The following is an 18,973-nucleotide window of genomic DNA, read 5'->3' as shown; positions in this document are numbered from 1 at the left end:
AAATGCAGCGCCTGCATTAAAGAGGATATTTTTGAGGACCCGACGTCGATTTTGAAACAAGGATGTGTGAGTATGAACACGTTTTTTATCCACTTGAGAAAACAAGCACATGATTTATTCAACTGTCAGGAATCAGACGCGTCAGAAGTCGACGCAGGCAAAGATTTATTTAATGCAACAAAGGAACAAAACTAATCTAAAGGCTTACTGATGAAATAAACAGAATCTAAGTCCATGCAGTGAAAACAGAAAAACTCAGAGGAGTCCAACAAACAAGTCAAGCAATAAGAAAAACACAAGCTGACTTTCAAAGTCCAGGGAACTGAAGTCCAAAAGTAACAAAAAGGGCCCAAATGGAAATTTCCATCAAACAGGAGCCACGAGGAAAACCAACCGATGAATTCAGGAACAACGAGGGGAATGTCTGACGATGAAGAAAATACTGAAGAAGTGGAGTCAAGATTTCTGGCACAACTTCACAAACATCCAATGTGCATGACGAGTGAAAGGCTTGAAGAGGTCAAAAAGCTCCAGCAGCATAAAATATCCGGAACATATGCTGCCTTCACATGCGCCTCAGTAACATCGTAATTCCCAGTTGTGCAGACGTAGTGACGACATACACACACTTAAGAGCTCTGGACGGAAAAAAAGCAAAAGTTGCTTAAGTTAAAGGAGCGATATGTAACTCTTGACACCTAGTGGTTAAAATGGGTACTGCAGTCCAAATTCAAAACATTGTAGAGAGCAGTCTCCCCCCCCCCCCCCCCCTCTCTCTATAGTTGATGCTCACTCAGGTCACCATGTGGTGGACACGTGGAGCTTATTAGAAACATGCAGAGGCTTTTTAGGTCGGGTACAATCACTTCTATCTGAACCACTTCTCTTGACCGCTTCCATCACAGCAACACCTGTTGACCTGATAACTGCTCTCATATCTGGCAAACCGAGGGGCGTCCAAAACGGCCGTGTGGGGGGGTCGCCTTAAAAGCGCCTACCTTCTCTGGTCCAAACAAATCCAGAGCATTCAGGAGCAGAATGTAAAGTTAGGAGGAGGACATACTGGCTGCTTTTTTTGGGGTTTATCTCCAACTTTTTGTTTATCTGTAACTTTTTGTTACATAATAATGTCTCAAACCTTCATTTAGATTCCAGGAGCTCCTCGCAGACCCATTACACCTCCACAACATTCAGATTGAAGGAGAAACATGGCGGTTTTGAAACACCAGTGTGTTCATCACTCTCCTCTTCAAACTGGACACAAGTCGTCTTCCTCTCCTCGTAATAATAGATGAGCATGAACTCGCCTGTCCTACTTTTTCTGAACCCTACATTCACGGCTCAGCGACCCGCTCTCGTCACGTTTGTCTTCGAGGCCTTGTTCAAACTAGAATGTGAAAAAAGCCGCCTCATGCTTTATTTGTGAGCCGACATGCAGGACGAAGGCTGCTGCTCGGGATTCACTCAGAGGACGAAGACGGAAAGGTTTCAGTTTGTGGTCACTAAACAGAACAAGAGGAAACAAAGTGAATGCATATATAAGGAGGCGATGCAGCGCTGTCTTTGACATAAATAATGTAGAAAACGGAGCTGGACATGTGGACAAACACATCGGAGTGTTTCTGCAAACATTCTTTTTCTTCTTCTGTTTTTCAGGCTTTTCCTGACAACGCCGTGCGGAGGGAAGTGGAACACCTTTCAGCCGTTTGTATCAACGAGAGTTGCACTTGGAAAGGCAGCATTAAGGACTACGAGGTGAGCGGAGAGACTCGACCTACTTTCATGTTTAGCTTCACAGCCGGTCAATATTTTTGCTTCTGTTGTTTTCAGATTATCAAAAAAAACAAAAAAAAACAGTTTTTCATGATGTGAGTCACAGACTTTAAATATGTTTTCTAGATTAGCCTGACTTTATTTGTATGTAGATAAACAATTATAGTTCACAGAAACAATTCCATATACTGTACATGCTGATTTGTCCCATTAGTTTGAAGCCTTTTGTCTCGCATTTTGGATTTCACCTTTTCTTTTTTCATAAGCCATTAGAGAGTTAAACACTGTGTCTCTCATATAGTGTTTCAATGCTGGATGTCCAAACTAAATGTGGGGAAAGTTTCAGATCATGAGGTAAACATATGTTGGTGTAATCCCAGGATGAGCCTGCAGAGGGCGCTAAAGAGCTCATTCTGCTAATCACATATAGTTCCCCGATATGAAACCAAGAGACGGCTTCAAGCCTCGACGTAAGCCGGTGAAACCTCTTACATAGACTATAGAGAGAGAGAGAGAGAGAGAGAGAGAGAGAATATATTTTAGTGGACACTTGAGGAACTGCAGTTTTAGGGACCCTTAACCCACTTCAGCGTTGACACCATTGTTTCAGAACGATCACTTTGACTAAAGCTGCACTTTTTTTCCAGATGAATCACGAGGGAAAGTGTGAGTTCATGATCATCCCCTGCCCCTCCTGCAAGGAACGCATCCGCTTCAACGAACAGGAGCGCCACAATGAGCGAGAGTGCCCAGAGAGAACGCTCAACTGCAAGTACTGCAAGGAGCCGTTTCACTTCAAGAACATCAAGGTACCAGATGATTTATTTAGATGTGCATGACATCACAGCCGCTCTGAGTGGATGAGAAAACAATGTCGGTGTGTTTTTTGTAGGCACATGATGAGATCTGTCCCAAGTACCCGATGATCTGTGAGGGCTGCGCCAAGAAGAAAATACCCAGAGAAAAGGTAAACAGCATGCACACTGTACAGGGGCTGAATTTTTTTTATTAAAGAGGACATATTATCCCCCTTTTCCACCTTTTCAAACAGCCCTCTCTTCCACCTTTTCAAACAGTCCCCTGTGGTCTAAATGAAACATCTGTGCTGTGCTTTGGTCAAAATATAACATGAATCAAGCACCAGAGGAGGTTTGTGACCCTGTATAAACCAGCTCTCTCTGTTTTGGTGTGTGTGTCTCTTTAAATGCAATGACCCCCCCCGACCTGCGCAAAAGTTTAGCTCTAGTCTGGGGGTGGAGTCAATGGGTGGAGATACCAGGGGAGGGGAGGGGATTTATTTTTTTATCAGAATCCCACTGTGACATCACAAGGAGAGCACATTAGAAACAGAGCATTTTTCTCTGTGTTGTAAGACTTACGCAGACCACAAACAAAGGACTGGATGGGTTTATTTCACATTTTGTGGGTCAGTAGACTCTCAGGTTACCCAAATATATGTTCAAAAACACAAAGTGGATTTTTCAGAATATGTCCCCTTTAATCATTCAGTTTGATTTTGAAAACGATACATGTTATCCATAGTTAGGCATGTAGCTGACCTGATTGACAGGTGGGCGCAGTGTAACGGTTTGTCAGGAGGTTTAAAACCCGCCTCAGCTCCAGCTCTCAGCCTGTCGTTAGGTTGACTGAAAGTTAGACTGAGACAGCATTTCCAACATGGAGACCGCCATCGATGGGACTCCAGCGCCCCCTGCAGGAACGGATGGGCGAAGTCACTCAGGCTTCATTCCTTAATATTTACAGTCTGTGATCTCAACTTTGTTGTGGTAAACATGTTACAAATCTTTGAATAGTGCTATAGATGCCATTTCTCCCTTCCAATAATAGAGGACTGTTACGTTCCCTTATGTTGTAGTTGAATGTTTCACCACTAGATGTCACTGTTGCTTCTCTACAGCAGCTGTGGATGAAGCCTGAAGGCTTTTGTTCTCCCCTCATCATAACGCTTCGTCATATTGTACAAACATTAGAGTTTTTGTTTGTAGAGATCAGACACGAGAGGAAACACTGGAACAAACTCTGCAGGGAGAAATGCTGCTCACTGATTGGCTGCAGGAAGTGAGATCGTCATTTCTAAGTCAATACTTTGGTTAGTTTTGACGCTACCCTCTACTATTTAAGATGAACCTCACTTCTACCTGGTGAAACCAGACAATGACACAACTTCAATCACAAACTAACTTGTTTGAACGTATCGGATTTGAACCTGGGCCGCCCGCTTCGAGGACTGCAGTCTCTGTACACGGGGCGCATGCCCTAAACCACTCAGCCTGAAAATCAAATTTTTCTGACAACGTCTTGGTTAGTTTGGACATTAAGATCTACTGGTAAAGATGAACCCTACGTCTCTATGGTAACCAAACAACGACACAACACAGGGTTCAGCGAGCTGGTTCAAACAGGCCACGCCTCTTCTGCTGACTTGATGTTGTTTCATTGTTTTTTGTTCCAGTATGTGGACCACATCAAGTTCTGCAGCAAGTTCAGGACGCCGTGTCGATTTCACGTCGTGGGATGTGACATGTCTGTAAGTATCCTGACGGCCTTTATGATAAATACTGTGATGACGTCACACCGACATTTCTATCAGAGTCTGTTTGAACGTTATCGGGAGAGGAAGAGGAGGAGGGAGAGATTTTCAGTTTATCTTTTGCTGAAAGGATGTTCGGTTGTCTGATTGGGACGCCTCCTGGACGCCTCGATTTGGAGGTTTTCCCGGACACGCCCACCTGGGAGGAGACCCCAGGGTAGACCTCGGGATCGTCCAGGAGGAGCTGGAGAGCGTTGCAGTCGATGAATTCAATCACAAAAGCAGCCGGATAACTTTTTTTTTTACATTTTAAAGTGTGGCTGAGAAAATCGCTTATGTTTCCTGTAGATACGATTCTGAAGTATAAAGCAGAGATGCAACAGATCCGATCTTACAAGATAATCCTTCATTTATCCCATAACGGGGACATTTACAATGTTACAGCAGCAAAGAGCAAAGATTGCAAACAAAAAGTGAACACAGTAAAAAAAAAGAAAGGAAAATTAAAAATGCACAAAAAAATAGATAGATACCACAATATAGATTTAAAAAAATAGATCAGCTGAGAGCTGCAGTTCTGACAAAAATGTAGTTATATCAGTATGGGGTCCAATTTTGACTAATTTAAATATCGGGACAGCGATCAAGAAAGATGGTTGGACACTTGAAACATTCTCAGCTCGCGCAGTCTCTCTTTGAAGACGTTCAGACTGAACTGTGAGAAGTGTCCACAAATCGTCTCCATGACGACGTTCAGACAAGATGGATCAGCTCCGTCTGTATAATCAAAAAGTAAACAACTTTTACACTTCAGTTTAAAAGATTTTAATTTGAAAATCTTACAGGTATAGCTGCTTCCTGTTTGTATGTGAAGACAGCTCAATGCGATGCAGCTTTGTGACACTCGGGAGTCTTCTTAATTTTTTAAAGATTTTTGGGGGGCTTTTTTGGAGAGATAGGACAGTGGATAGAGTCGGAAATCAGGGAGAGAGAGAGTTGGGAATGACATGCGGGAAAGGAGCCACAGGCCGCCTGCTTGAAGGACCACAGCCTCGAGTCTTTTTACCTTACCTAATTCCCGTCCAAAAAAACGTTCTCACGCTTCCCCCTAAACAGATTATCAGAGCGCGTTATTATCAGAGCGCGTTATTCTCTTTTTTAAAATTTCTTAATTTAAAAATTTCCCTTCTCACTTTGTGTAGGTGGAAAAAGAAAAGATTCATGACCACGAGCGCGCCTTTGCCTACGAGCACCTGAACCTGCTGCTGCACTACATCATGGGCATGAAGGTGAGCATGGAGGGCCTGCAGCCCCAGGGACTGGAGGTCGCCGGACACAAACTGGTGGAGCTCCAGCAGTCCCTCAGGGAGCTGGAGGCCAGAGTCTCCCAGCTCAGCACCACCTCCTCTGGGCCTCCCGTGCAGGGAGCCGCCGCCGCCTCCTCTTCATCCTCCAGCAGCTCCGGCCCCCCTGGTCCTCCCGCTTCAGCTCCTCTTCCTCCACCTCCCACCTTGGCTCCCACCCTCTCCGTGTCCACCTCCTTCACGCCCCTGCCCAGCTCGGTGGGCGCGGCCCTGGAGCTCCAGCTCCACAGCGAGAAGACCAAAGTGGTGGAGCTGGGCCGGAGGTGCACGGAGCTCGAAGTGAAGTCAGGCACGTTTGAGAATGTGGTGTGTGTACTGAACAGAGAGGTGGAGAGGTTCGCCACCACCATGGAGGCCAGCAACCGTCAGCACAAACTGGACCAGGACAAGATCGAGGCTCTGACCAACAAGGTAGGACTCGCTTCAGCTTCTACATGTTTACATCTATGTCTTCAAATGCTCCTTACCAAGGAAGCAGCCCCTGAAATGGGACAGAGCTCTAGTGACATATCACTTCCTGTTTACATCTTCCAAAGTATTATGGGAATTGTAGTTCCAAAACTGTGAGTGTAATTACCCCCCTGTTAAAAATATATATATATTTCTTTTTTATATATATATTTTTTTTCAATATGCTGAATGAATCAAAAAATAAACTACCCCCAAGAAAAGAAGCAGCAACATCTTTAGAAATGAATACACAGATATAAATACACATTAAAACAATGAAATAAGAGAGAGAAAAAAAATGTATATATATAAATATAAACATATATATATATAATAAAAAAAAATAAAAAACAAACAGACAAAAAAAAAGAAGAAAAAAAAGAGACTCTTCAAGACTCTTAGTCCAGTCGCCTTAAATTGAAAGTAAAACCCTCTAACAGTCTGTTGTTGTTGTTGTTGTTGTTGTTGTTTTTGTGTTGTAGGTGCGACAGCTGGAGAGGACGGTGGGGCTGAAGGACCTCACGGTGGCTGAGATGGAGGGCCGGCTGAGGGAAATGTCCGCCACAACCTTTGATGGCGTCTTCGTCTGGAGGATCTCTGATTTCGCCAAGAAGAGGCAGGACGCCGTCGCGGGTCGAGCTCCGGCCATGTTTTCACCAGGTAACAACGATGACTCATTCTGACTGATTAGAGGGCTTCAGATGTCTAGAGTCAATCCAACACAGTCCTCATTAAATCCTTCCTGAATGATGATGACTCAGGTTGTGATGAATAGAAACAATAAAAAGTTTACAACCCTTTTAGAGAATCCTTCACATCGCCTAATGACTCATAACTTCTGTTTCCTTCCAGCCTTCTACACCAGTAAATACGGCTATAAGATGTGTCTGCGGATCTACCTGAACGGAGATGGGACGGGGCGTGGCAGCCACCTGTCCTTGTTCTTTGTGGTGATGAGGGGACTGAGTGACGCGCTGCTCAAATGGCCTTTTAACCAGAAGGTAAAAACACCTGCAGGCGGAGTGTGAGGCTTTTTTATGAGCTGTAAGGTCGAGGTTACTAAAAGACAGCATTCAATATATATATATATATATATATATATATATATATATATATATATATATGGACGTAGTGTCAGTGACCTCACCTATCGGTTTCAGGAGAGTAGTTTTGAAGCACGATTGGCTGGCTGTCTCCAACTCGCTCTGATCAGTCTACAAACAGAATCAGAAATATTTTATTAATCTGGGGGGGTTAGCAACTTTAACAGGCCAACGGGTGTCGTGGCGGCCCTGGCGACCGGGGGTAGCGGTGGCTAGCGGCTGCAGGGCTAGCGGCGGCCCCGGCGGCCAAAACACAAGACCAGCCTGTCGGCAGCAGCCGTCTCGCCACTATATTTATAATTTTTCGCCATTATCAGCTTTCTCCATAGAGCCTGTTAGCATAGCTTCCAAGCAATATGGCGGATGTTAAGTTTCGATTCTGGGAGTGAGTTCCCGCCCACTGATCTGTGATTGGTCTTCAGTGGTCGAAAATATGAGGAACTAGCGTTGTAGTTTCACCCCGCTAACCGCAACAGCTTCCAGTGACGCAAAAATTGTCATGTTGCGTTGTTCTGAGGTGGTAAACATCATCACACATTCTTCTCCCCCCAGGTGACCCTGATGCTGCTCGACCAGAGCAACCGGGAGCACATCATCGACGCCTTCAGACCCGACGTCACCTCCTCGTCCTTCCAGCGACCCGTGAGCGAGATGAACATCGCCAGCGGCTGCCCGCTCTTCTGCCCGCTCTCCAAGCTCGACGCCAAGAACTCTTACATCCGCGATGACACCATTTTCATCAAGGCCATCGTGGACCTCACCGGCCTCTAGGGGGCTCCACCGAGTCGGTCTAGTTTGTGCGACATGGGCAGCTCTTTGACCATTTACGGCTTAATTTAAGGCTCGATCGTGGTCCCTTTAGGGGTTCTGTCTTACTGCCCCCCCTCCCCCCCCCCCTCCCCCCGCTGCTGTAGGGAGGCAGACATGCTTGTGGACTGCGTGAGGCTGCAGTCCAGACGGCGCCCGGCATTGTCATACCCGGTGGGTTTTCTACGTGAGAACCACCGTCCACTGGTGTACATTTCAGGTGCAAAAACCTTTTCTTTTTTTCTTTTGACATCACGGTGATCAAAGGTCACCTCACATGAGTTTTCAGTTGAAAGAAAAAGGGGACGCACCGGTGCAGCGTGGTCAGCGCAGGGGAATGAGCAGAGGCAAGAAATGCCGAGAGTTGAACAGGAGTTGAAAAAGAGTCTTTTATTTTGAAAATCTCCTACGTTTGACGACTCGGTTTTGAAACAGGAAACGCGTCCTGTTTCCTGTTTCCTGTTTCCTGGAGTGATGGTAGTTTACAGATAGTCGGTGTGATCATTCCTGAGTGGTAGACTTAAACTTAGAGTTAGAGCATGGCTTTTTGCTTTTTTTCTTGCAGATTGTGGATATTGTGAGCTTCTCAATTCCAGTGTGAGTGAATTTGCATAGACAAACGTGGAGTTATGTTATGAATAAGATTACAGGCATTTCTTTGCCTTTTTTTTTTTTTGATTTGACGCTTAGTGCATGCCGCTGGCGTTTTTTAAGTATAAAAAAAATCGGTCCTTTATTTTCGACTGAGCTTCACGAGAGTTTCCTTTGTTTGTCGTTAGTGAATTAGCCATCCGTGATGGTGGACATTGCCTGCATGTCTTTTGGAGCCAGGCTATCTTACAATGTAAAAGTCAAGTGTGTTGCGTGTTTTGTTCCTATTAGGGGTTCTTCTGATTGGTGGTTTTGGTACATCTGTGGAAGATAACAGTTGGAGTTTACCAAGGAGTCAGGGGACGAGCCTGAGGCATTAAAAAACTCTCCGACAAAACACATACATAGCTGTGGAGTTTCCCCCCCCCCCCCCCCACAGAGGAAGTGCTCACTCGCTCACATCTCAACACATAGTGCCGCGCACCACCACAGATTGAGGTCAACACAGATTCCACAAAATGAAGGAATTGTTCCTTGTTTTCTGTCCATTCAGTATATACAGTGCATATGTGTTTCTGCTGCTCTAACATAGAATAATAATGTGAATCTAAAATATATAAATATATATATGTTGGTGAGGTAAATGTTTGTGGAGGCTGAGTGGCTGAAATGCTTTGTTGGTGGCCATTTTTGACATTCTCTTCTTCCCCCCCCCCTTTGAGGCACCACTAATGTCACCCTCATTATGAGCAGGGGGGCGTGTAATCCTCCACACGTCCACCAGAGGCTGCTGTTGCACTTACTTAGCATGCATGCTGAGGTTTTTTTTTCCTTTTTAAAAAAAAAAGCTTCATGCTGGCCTGTTTGAAAAAAACCAGTCTCGACCTGTATTGAACCCTCTCTGTGCATGGGAGGCTTCAATTCATATTCACTTAGGAGCTCCACGCCGGTCGACCTCCTACCGTGGGGCGGCGTGCGGAAAAGGCGTTTTATTTTGTATTTTGTTTGGATGAATAACCATAGAATAGTTATTATGTTATACCCGGCGCTGCGTCTGTTCCAACAGAAGCGGTCGCCTATATTCATAGCAATTTATAAATATGTATCGTTCATATCATAATGTTGAAATAATCTATATATCAATGTTAATATACAGGAGATGTTATAATAAACATAGTATTACTGAATACCTTATTAATTCTATATCTATATACCAGCTTTTTTCTTTGTCAAGATGGTTCCAACAGGCCAGGACGCCCCCCCCCCCTTCTGTGCAGTACGGACTACTGATCCCTTCGATAGTGCAATACTCGATTATGTCTGTTTCCATTTTGATGACATCTCGGCTTTAAGGGGTCACCAGAGGTCATTACTCGACTTGTTTACATTACTCATCGCGGCTCTGAAGAACTGCAACCGATCTCTAACTTCACGAGGAATAAAAAACGACGGTGCTTTCCTCGTCTTTAAGCGTGCGGGACTTTCCACCGCTAACATCAGTCAAAAAACAAGCTAACCATGAAGCTAACCCGCTAAATCAAAGCTCGATACAGACGGCGGGTTTCTATCCTTTACTTAAACACATTTTCAATGAAGAGTGAGCGTGTAGTTGTAGAACTTTTTTTTTTTAAAAACCTTTGAGTGTTCTTGTATCGTGCCAAATCAAATATTACCTCCTTTGTTATGATGCTAACTATGTCGTACCGCGAGATGTTGTTTGTGTTCTATGCTAACAAAATGGTGCCAAATGGGGTTTTAAAAAAAATTGTCGTTTGTGCTGCGTGAATGTGTGCGTGGTCATTTGAAGACAAAGCATTTGTCGCTACAGATCAGAGGTGAAACGCTGTCCTCTCGTTACAGACTCTCCCTTGAGGGTTTTTTTATGAATGTACGCTTGAACTCTGAACCCCGCGATGCAGTCGAACCGGAAACCGACTTTCTTTGTGCACTTTGTATTCGTCGTTTGTCCAAACAGGGTATTTTTGTTGAGTGACTTGTGTATACTTTGAAATCAGAGCCATATATATTCTGATGTTGATGATTGATGTATATTATGCTCTAACGCGGGGACATGCAGTATGAAATAAAAGACGTTTGATGGTTTCAGCGTGTTCATGATCTCAGATGTCTTTGTGAGTGTGAGTGTTGAAGACGGTGGTGCGGTGGTTAGCGCTGTCGCTTCAAGCCCCCCCCTGCGACCCCGAATGGAAAACAGCAGTATAGATAACGGATGGAGGATGAAAAGTCACCACAACTTAAAAATACTCAAATTCAAGTCCTGCATTTAAAATCAGACTTACAGGGTGCCGATAGCTTAGCGGTTATATCGCGTCCCCCACGTACAGAGTTCTCATAGCAGCGGCCGTGGGTTTCAATCTGACCTCTGCCCTTTGCTGCATGTCATCCCAACATTTCCTGTCTCTCTCTCTCTTCAGCTTTCCTGTCTAATAAAAGGCAAAACGGCCCAAAAAGAAAAATTCTTTGAAATCCAACTCATCGTTTTCCTATTTGACTTTTGCTCGACTCTCAAAACATTAAGTTCAAATCACAGGACAGTGTGTTTGTTTTTCACAGCAGATTAGAATTCCTCATTCATTCAGGCACATTTCACACGTTTTGGTATATCACTGCCAAAGGTTAAAGGTCACATATTTAACCTCTCCTGAAAATTTAAACCTCACAAATTGTAGTGGCGTTCCTTCTGGATGTCAAAAAAGCCACTTCCTGAGCTGTAGGCACAGTAACTTCAGTCTGACGCGAATGACAGGAGATGTAATCCGGTTCAAAACGTTTAATAAAGAAAAATAAAATTCAAATTACAGTCTGTCACACGGTAGAAAAACGATATGCTCCCGTGCCTGCCGCAGCTCAAAGCATCAGTCAACTGCACACATGACTCACCAAATTAAAGATCCAATATGCAAGTTTAATCAGGGAGGGAGCATCAATGATATGAACCAACATGAGTTTGTTTTTAAATCTTTTAACATTGTTTCCCTGGTATGCACATGAAATAACATGAAGTTATAAATTATGCATCATATTTTTAATTAATTTAAATTCTCATCTTGTGGCTCTTACACAAATAAAAAAAATCATAAAAAACAATACAAAATTGTAGCATACTTACATCGTCCTGCAAACTCAGGGATGCTTTTCTCGACGTAACACCGGGCTTGTGCCGGGTTTGTTTGTTACCATGGAAACTCTCTCACTGTGAAGGAACTGTGGACAGTTGGGGAAAGATAACTTTATTCATGACAGCAGGACTTTAAAAGTGTTTTTTTTTTTAACGAGGAAGACACATGACATGGACAGAAAGAGAGTCCCGGAGGAGGAAAAGGAATCACGGTGAGTTTATTTGAAGCATTTCTTTTTTCTTTTTTTTTTTCACCAATCTGAAAGTCTAATCTAACTTTGTGTGAACCTGAACAGAGGATTACAAGCGGGGTCGAGCAACGTGAGACCAGGGGTCGACTACCTCGACAAGACCTCCACCCTTCTTGACTTACTGAAGAAACGCCGGGAGAATGAAGAGCTGGAGGCACAGATTGAGGACCGGAAGAAGGTGAAGCCAACAGGTGCCCTAACCGGCTTTTAGAAAGTTTCACATCACGCTGCGCACATTGAGGGAAACTTAACTGAGTTACTTCTAAACTATGTCAAACAAACACACACTGCAACTTAGTAAATACTGGAGTTACAGGAACTGCTGCGAGTAAAATGTGTACGAGAAAAGGGACCCCCAATGTTACGGTGTAAATTGTTACCGTGTTATCTGGAGACCTTCCGCCGAGTGTGTCTGTGGCCGTCGCAGCTAGCTTACAACAGATGTTGAAGACTGAGATTTGTATTAAAGACATTTAAAACCCAGTATTGAGTCAATATACCGGTAGTTTGAAGTAAAACTAAACAAATAGGCATTCGTTATTCGGGGAAACCACGGACGCATTCTGCTGATGGTCTTCAGTTAACACGGGCACCATTTAAACCGTAACACCAACTCATCTCACGTGGGAGCGGATGTAAACAAAAACGTAGATTTTCGCAGAGTAAAAGTTACTGATTTTAAAAAGAGATGAAAAAACAAGTCAGTACAAAAAGGTTTGAGTTTAGGAGTCAAGCAGTCATCACTCTTTGTCTGTTATAGAAATCTGTTTTAATATGTTAACTGCAGATTAGCAGCTAGTTCTGTACATTTTTGTTTTTAATACTTTGTATTATCTGTTTGTTGGTTTTTAAATGATTTTGTTTATCTATGATGTGTATATATATATGTGTGTATGTATACAGTATATGCATATACTTATGTGTGTATGTGTACATATATATGTATATGTATGTTTGTTATTTTTCTTTGTTTATCCTGCTCGATGAATAGTGTTTGTGGTGCTGCTTGTACACAGGCAAGGCAGGCTACTACTTGGGGACCCAGGCCAGTAAGCCATGATTTCTTCCTTGAAGCCCACTGCCCTGCCTCTCCATGTCTTATTAGCTTCATTAAATGCTAATTTAAGTGTTTAACCTGCTTTGTGTGTTTTCATGGAGGCGTTGGAGAGTTTGAAGGAGCGCACACAGAAGATGCAGGAGAAGATTAGAATACAGACAGAGTTACACGTAGAATTAAAGATGCTGCACAAGGTACAGTAAGGAAAACATTTAACACCACATGCCTCACTGAACAGCAGGAGCACCATAAAAACACATTATTATTACCTCCCTCTGTGTAGGAAGAAGATGCTTCTCTAGCCGCTGAGAGGGCGGAGAAGGAGAGGACGCAGGAGCTGAGGAGCCAGGAGGAGGAGAGGAGGCTGGAGGAGGAGCACGTCCAACTGATGGAGAGGAAAGAGGAGCTGAAGAGTCAAGTAGAGCGGCACGCTTTGTACAATAAATACATGGAGCGGGTTGTCCAAATGACAAAGGTAACGACACCTGACTGAATCCTAATGTGTGGTTTATTAAGACAGTCGAAAGCCGTGAACGACATGCAGGCTGCCCGATACTGAATCCTGTTTCAACACCAATGCAGCAAAAGTAGAAGTCACAGGCAGCTAATAATGAGAAATGTATTGTTTTCTTGTATCCTGCACGCTGTCTTCTTTTTGCCAATGTATTTGTGTTTTTCTTTTGGGGGGGTATTAACGCGCGTGTGTGTTACAGTTCGAGGATGTGCAGCAGCTCACCAACCATCTAGAAAGTCTCCTCCACTTCAAAGAGCAGCTGTATCAGAGGGAAGCCGAGTCCGACCAGCAGCTGGAGGAAAAGAAAAAAGCCCAGGTGACGCTGAAGGACCGGCATGTGTTGGTGCGGCGGCAGAGGACCAGCGAGCTGTCGCAGCTGCAGGCCGAGCTCACGGGCACGCTCTCTGAAGTTGCATCATGGGTACCAAACACATTTCTGACCCTATCAGAGCGTAAGGCTTTTGAATTCAACCAAAATCTTGTTTTTTTTTAATCAGTTTTGTCTTTTTTTTTCTACATGAAGGAAAAGAAATGGAACCACATTCAAGAAACAGCCGCGAAGAAAACCCTACAACTGGGGGAGATCAAGATGGCCGCCCTCAACGCCTTTGAATTGACGGGTGGGAATGAAGATGAAGAGGAACCTGTGGACATTAACGACACAGAGAAACAGCTGGAGAAGGTACGAACGCTTGAGGGGCTTTCTGATAGGATGTTGCTAGGTGACCGAAACTGTGGTCCGTTTTGGATGCACATTGTATCTGTCCAGTATTCAGTAGAAAGCTCTGACCTTTCTTCTGCTGAGGAAGCAATGAAGAAGAGGGTGTGGCTTCATGAGATCCTCAGAGCTCGTCAGGATGTAGGGCAGGCTCGTCCGGGAGCTGCAGCTCGATAACGACGGCTTCCAGGTGAACGTCAGGCTGAGTGAGGAGCACAAAAGACAGCCTGTTGGGAAGAGGCAGTAGTAGTAGTAAAAACATTTTGACCGAAAAGGTGTAGGCTGAAGCTTCATCTTATTACACCTACCCTTGTTACAAATCTTATTATTTAAGACACTAGTTAAGTTACAAAAAAAACAGAACATATCAGAGCAAAATTTCTTTCAGAATTTCTTTCAAAACAAAAACAAATGAAACAAACAAAAAAACAAAACAGAATTCGCACTCACAAAAAATAATCAAACCGACCTTTTCTATTTGTTAAACACCATTTTTTAAAAACAAAAATGTGCAGCAAGACTCACCGGAATCAGGACAACCTTCAGGCAGCCGATCAGTCCCTCAGAACGTCGGGTGATTTGTCTGATGGGACTTGTTTGTTGTGATCTGATCTGCCCTCCTATTGGACACGCTGACGTGTCATCACAGAGCGCTGCGCCCAACTTAAAGTACTTCAAACTTCCATGCAGCGTGTTGAGACAGTGAATGCTTCCTGCTGCGCTCAGCTCGGCCAGGGTCAGATACACTCTTGCATCGCGCTCCACATCGACGATAAATGAGTTAAACAGCAGATTGCAGCTTGCACCACATCCAATCTGAACATCCCCTTTAAAGCATAACACCTTAAAAGAAAGAAAAATAATCAGCATCCTCTTTTTTTTTTCTTTTTTTTGTAGGTCCAGAAGTTCTTCCAGGACCACGATGAGTTCCTGAGACATCATCAAGCTACCTCACCGACACACAAAGATAACGGACAAGGAAAGAAACAAGGTCAAAGAGTCCAAAGTGGCTCTTCTTAAAACATATAAAAGTTTGTATTTCATGTCCAAGTGTTTGCAAAAGTGAAACTTTAAACACAGTGGGCTGAGGACGGGGGGACAAAGTGTAACCTTGAACACAGCGCAGTGATCTCTTTTAAGACTGTCAATCAAAAGCATCCTTTGGGACAAAACTTAGCTCTCGTCTTCATTCCATCACTGGAGGACGTACAGTACCTGTTACCGTACATTTGTGTGGTTTCACCTGACAGAAAACTGCTTGCCTGTCATCTGTCATCCAATCAGAGCACTCGAGGATGACTTACATCACAGGTTCACATGAGTACTTCAGAGGAGTTTCCACTCTGTGCTGGTGTTGTTGTCCCAGCTCCACAGGTGCTAGAAACCCCAAACTAATCTTTATACGTACCTATGCAGCTTCCAACTGCATTTATATTTTATTATTTGTATTTATTTTATTGCACTTAAAAAGCAAAAACATAATAGATGAATGGAAAAACAGACAGTACATAATGATTAGTTAATTAACAAAATATACATTTTGAAAGAAATGTGCTGGAGGAGCCAAATAAACCCAGAGGGGCTCGTCAAGTGGCCCTCCTAAAGAGAAACATGTAACACAGAGACAAAAACAATAAAGCTAACAAGAACACATACTCAATAAGGTGTAAAAGAAAGCGAAACAAGAAAGAGACAAAATAAAGAAGAGGGGAAAAAGGCGCTTTGGTTAATTGGCCAAGCAGGAAATAAATGGTTTGTTTTTTATATACAATGCTAAATGTGAGAAAAAACACACTTCCTGTGTAGATGCTTCAAATAAGACGCTGTGTTGAAATGATTTGTCCACAATGTGCAGAGCAGCTGTCAGAAAGTAACGCACAGCGGCAGACTGAGCCACTCAGCCCGTCGTCCTTTTCCAACCCTGGAACATCTCGGTGCAGATAAAGAGGAGCTGAAACAGATCAACATGTGAAGTCATGTGTCAAAGAGAACAACAAATACGAACACACCAGAACCCTCAAAAGACCTCGACCATAAAGTAATTCAGAGATTTGTATGTCATCATCGCTCCTTTTTTTAAACACAGAAACAAATTGATCTTAGAATCTGAAAGACTACGTCGACTACGTTTGGGTTCACAGCTCGGCCACAGTTGTCAGTCGTAGCTGTGCTTCTGTGTTTCATGCTGATTTACGAGGGGGAGTCAGAGAAGCAGGGTGTAATGATAACCATTAACACGTAGATGAAGAGCTACAGAAGTGACCGGCACTAAAAGACAGCAAAGACAAGTTACCTGTTAGAGAGAAAAGCAGCTGTAAAAGAAAAGCAGCTGGTTCTGGTGGTAAAACACCTCGGACAGTTTATATCTAACAGGAGTGTAAATGGTGTTTAATTATGGTGCTTTCCATTTGATAACTCCCTCGTGTGAACGTGAAGGGAGGGGGGGTTGGAGGTGTCTCTCTGGAGGAGAGCGGAGGCTTCAGTATGGAGGAGGCGTGGCCAAACAGGAAGTTTGTTTTGGTTTCTCCATGTGATCTGCAGAGTCCCTCTGTACCTTTAAGAAAAAGCTAAAGACCCAGCTCTTTATGAATACCTACTAACTTAATGATGATGGTCTCCATATTATTGATGATGATGATGATGGTAATGACGATGGTTTTTGTTTGATAATGACGACTTATAAGATGGTTTCTATACTGATTAGAGCTCTCAAGAACTGCCCTCAATGTTGTGCTTTGCCTCTGGTCACTTCCTGTCAGCACCTGTGTGTCCAATCAGACTCAAAGCTGATCGTTTGCTCTTACTCACATTGTTCCCTTTTTTCTAGATCCTTGCTTGTGTTGTTCTTACTCTCTGATGTACGTCGCTTTGGATAAAAGAGTCTGCTAAGTGAATTGTAGAAGTCATGCTGGTGCTCAAGGGTGACATCTACTGGATCAAAAAAGTTGCACATTCTTCCTTTAAGACTCAGCTTCATCAAATTGACTAAACTTTGTGATTGTTAAATTTCACACACCGATGATAATGTAAAGTTGTGTTTGGAAAATCTCTGTTTCTTAGAATACAGACTGCACGCTGAAACAAAGTTGGGCTCGGCTGAAAGATGAGACGCTCATAATGAGGAAGCGTTGACGGGGACATAACCCAGACATCTGAGGACGACGACGGCATATTGAGAATTAGTCTGAACACCTCACCACTTTTGGATCGCTCTCTTCAAGTCAGACATGAAGCACTGATACTTCAGATACTTGTATCTTCCTCTCAGACTAAACAGCCGGGATAGTTCATGTGTTGTTTGGTTTTCATGGAACGAAACCGCAGTGATGACACTAATGTGGCGTCGCAAACATTATGAGCATGTTTCAGAGGCTGCACAGATTCTTCTTCTGATTTCAGTGTTGAGAGTTTCTTCAGATTTGAAATGTGTGTCTTTAATCTGTGTAGAGGTCAGCTGTCCATCAATATACAAATTCTGTTATTGAATAGCAAACTGTGTAACTACTTTAAATCTAAAATGATTCAAAGGTTGAGGTTTTAATAAACTCCTCAAAAAAAGTTTGAAACGTGTTTTCAGTCAATTATTTTGGCTCGGACTGACACAAGATGTCGCCACAAAAGCATAACAAAAATGGAGTTGAGGTGAGTTTGAAAACATTGACGTCTTTTTTAAACATGGAACATTAAAAATAAATACATTTTATTTCTTGACTTATATTTGCCTTCCTTTCTTCGGCTTGTGTAGCTCGCTAAGTTAGCTGGGACTCGTTGGCGCTGCTTGTGGCGGTTAGTGATCTGATTATTTTTACAAAACAAAACCGTTATACAAATTAAAGTTATCAACGGTTGTTAATTCACTAAATATTGTTTTATTTTTGATATCTCCAGGTCTAAATGCCATCAACCAGAGGGAGAGTTACAAAGGTAGGCTTTCATTGGTGAGATGAAACCGGGTTCTCGCTTCAATCAGAGTTTTCAAATATAAGGTCTTTGCTACATATGTAGCATTTTATTAGAAGACACCCCCCACACAGCCGTTTTGGACACCCCTCGGTTTGCCAGATATGAGAGCAGTTAGGTCAAACCAACAGAAAAATGGAGAGAGGTTAGAACACAGAAAGGTTTACAGACCCATGCAGAGCTGGATAAACACTGAAGCTTCAGAGTCCACCACATGGTGACCTGAGTGAGCATGGACTCTAGAGAGGAGGGGGGAGACAGCTCTCTATGATGTTTTGAATTTAGACTGCAGTACCCGTTTTAAACACTAGGGGTCAGAGTTACATACTGCTCCTTTAAGTTATTTCACACAATTCATATTAATCCATAAATATCCCCAAAGTGCAGAAACTTTTAATCAATTAGAGAACGTTTTCCCAAAACCTTTTTTTTGTCATCTAAGACTTTTTTATGAATGAGTTTATGTAACCTACGTGCATTATCATATCATGTTCTTGTTTAATCACCATGCCACACATTGACTAAATGCCGGTTAGCAGTAAAATGAGGTCACTCCCCCCGGGGTTCTTGTCAATACATAATTAAAACTACAGGACACATATCTCTGACTCTCTGCACAGAGTAAACCCCAACACTGCTCTGTCAGTGCGCTGAGTTAAAGAGAGAGAATCGTTCAGGAAGTGTAATCATGAAGG

The 18,973-nt window shown here is 43.2% G+C and overlaps 2 protein-coding genes across 2 annotated transcripts in view; both read left to right on the top strand.

The window, feature by feature from the left end:
* Positions 1–10,742, top strand: part of LOC109977751 (uncharacterized) — a 23,639-nt gene extending 12,897 nt beyond the window's left edge. Inside the window, exons 16-24 of the mRNA XM_065965848.1 lie at positions 1–66; positions 1,657–1,755; positions 2,421–2,582; positions 2,666–2,740; positions 4,247–4,321; positions 5,527–6,099; positions 6,621–6,798; positions 6,991–7,139; positions 7,794–10,742. The exon at positions 1–66 is cut by the window's left edge and continues 69 nt beyond it. Of these exons, the coding sequence (XP_065821920.1) occupies positions 1–66; positions 1,657–1,755; positions 2,421–2,582; positions 2,666–2,740; positions 4,247–4,321; positions 5,527–6,099; positions 6,621–6,798; positions 6,991–7,139; positions 7,794–8,012 (1,596 nt within the window). The 3' untranslated portion in view covers positions 8,013–10,742. The remainder of the gene's footprint in view (positions 67–1,656; positions 1,756–2,420; positions 2,583–2,665; positions 2,741–4,246; positions 4,322–5,526; positions 6,100–6,620; positions 6,799–6,990; positions 7,140–7,793) is intronic.
* A 1,066-nt stretch (positions 10,743–11,808) lies between these two features.
* LOC109998928 (coiled-coil domain-containing protein 42 like-2-like) lies at positions 11,809–17,954 on the top strand. Its single transcript, XM_065965608.1, has 7 exons — positions 11,809–11,990; positions 12,075–12,207; positions 13,188–13,280; positions 13,370–13,561; positions 13,800–14,021; positions 14,124–14,282; positions 15,216–17,954. Exons 1-7 carry the CDS (start codon positions 11,950–11,952, stop codon positions 15,336–15,338), a joined length of 963 nt encoding a protein of 320 aa, XP_065821680.1. The 5' UTR covers positions 11,809–11,949; the 3' UTR covers positions 15,339–17,954.
* The last annotated feature ends 1,019 nt before the right edge of the window (positions 17,955–18,973 follow it).

Source organism: Labrus bergylta, chromosome 17 (genome assembly GCF_963930695.1).
Source record: "Labrus bergylta chromosome 17, fLabBer1.1, whole genome shotgun sequence".
NCBI lineage: Eukaryota > Metazoa > Chordata > Actinopteri > Labriformes > Labridae > Labrus > Labrus bergylta.
Note: the sequence above shows the minus strand (reverse complement) of the source record. Positions and strands in the feature narration are given on the sequence as shown.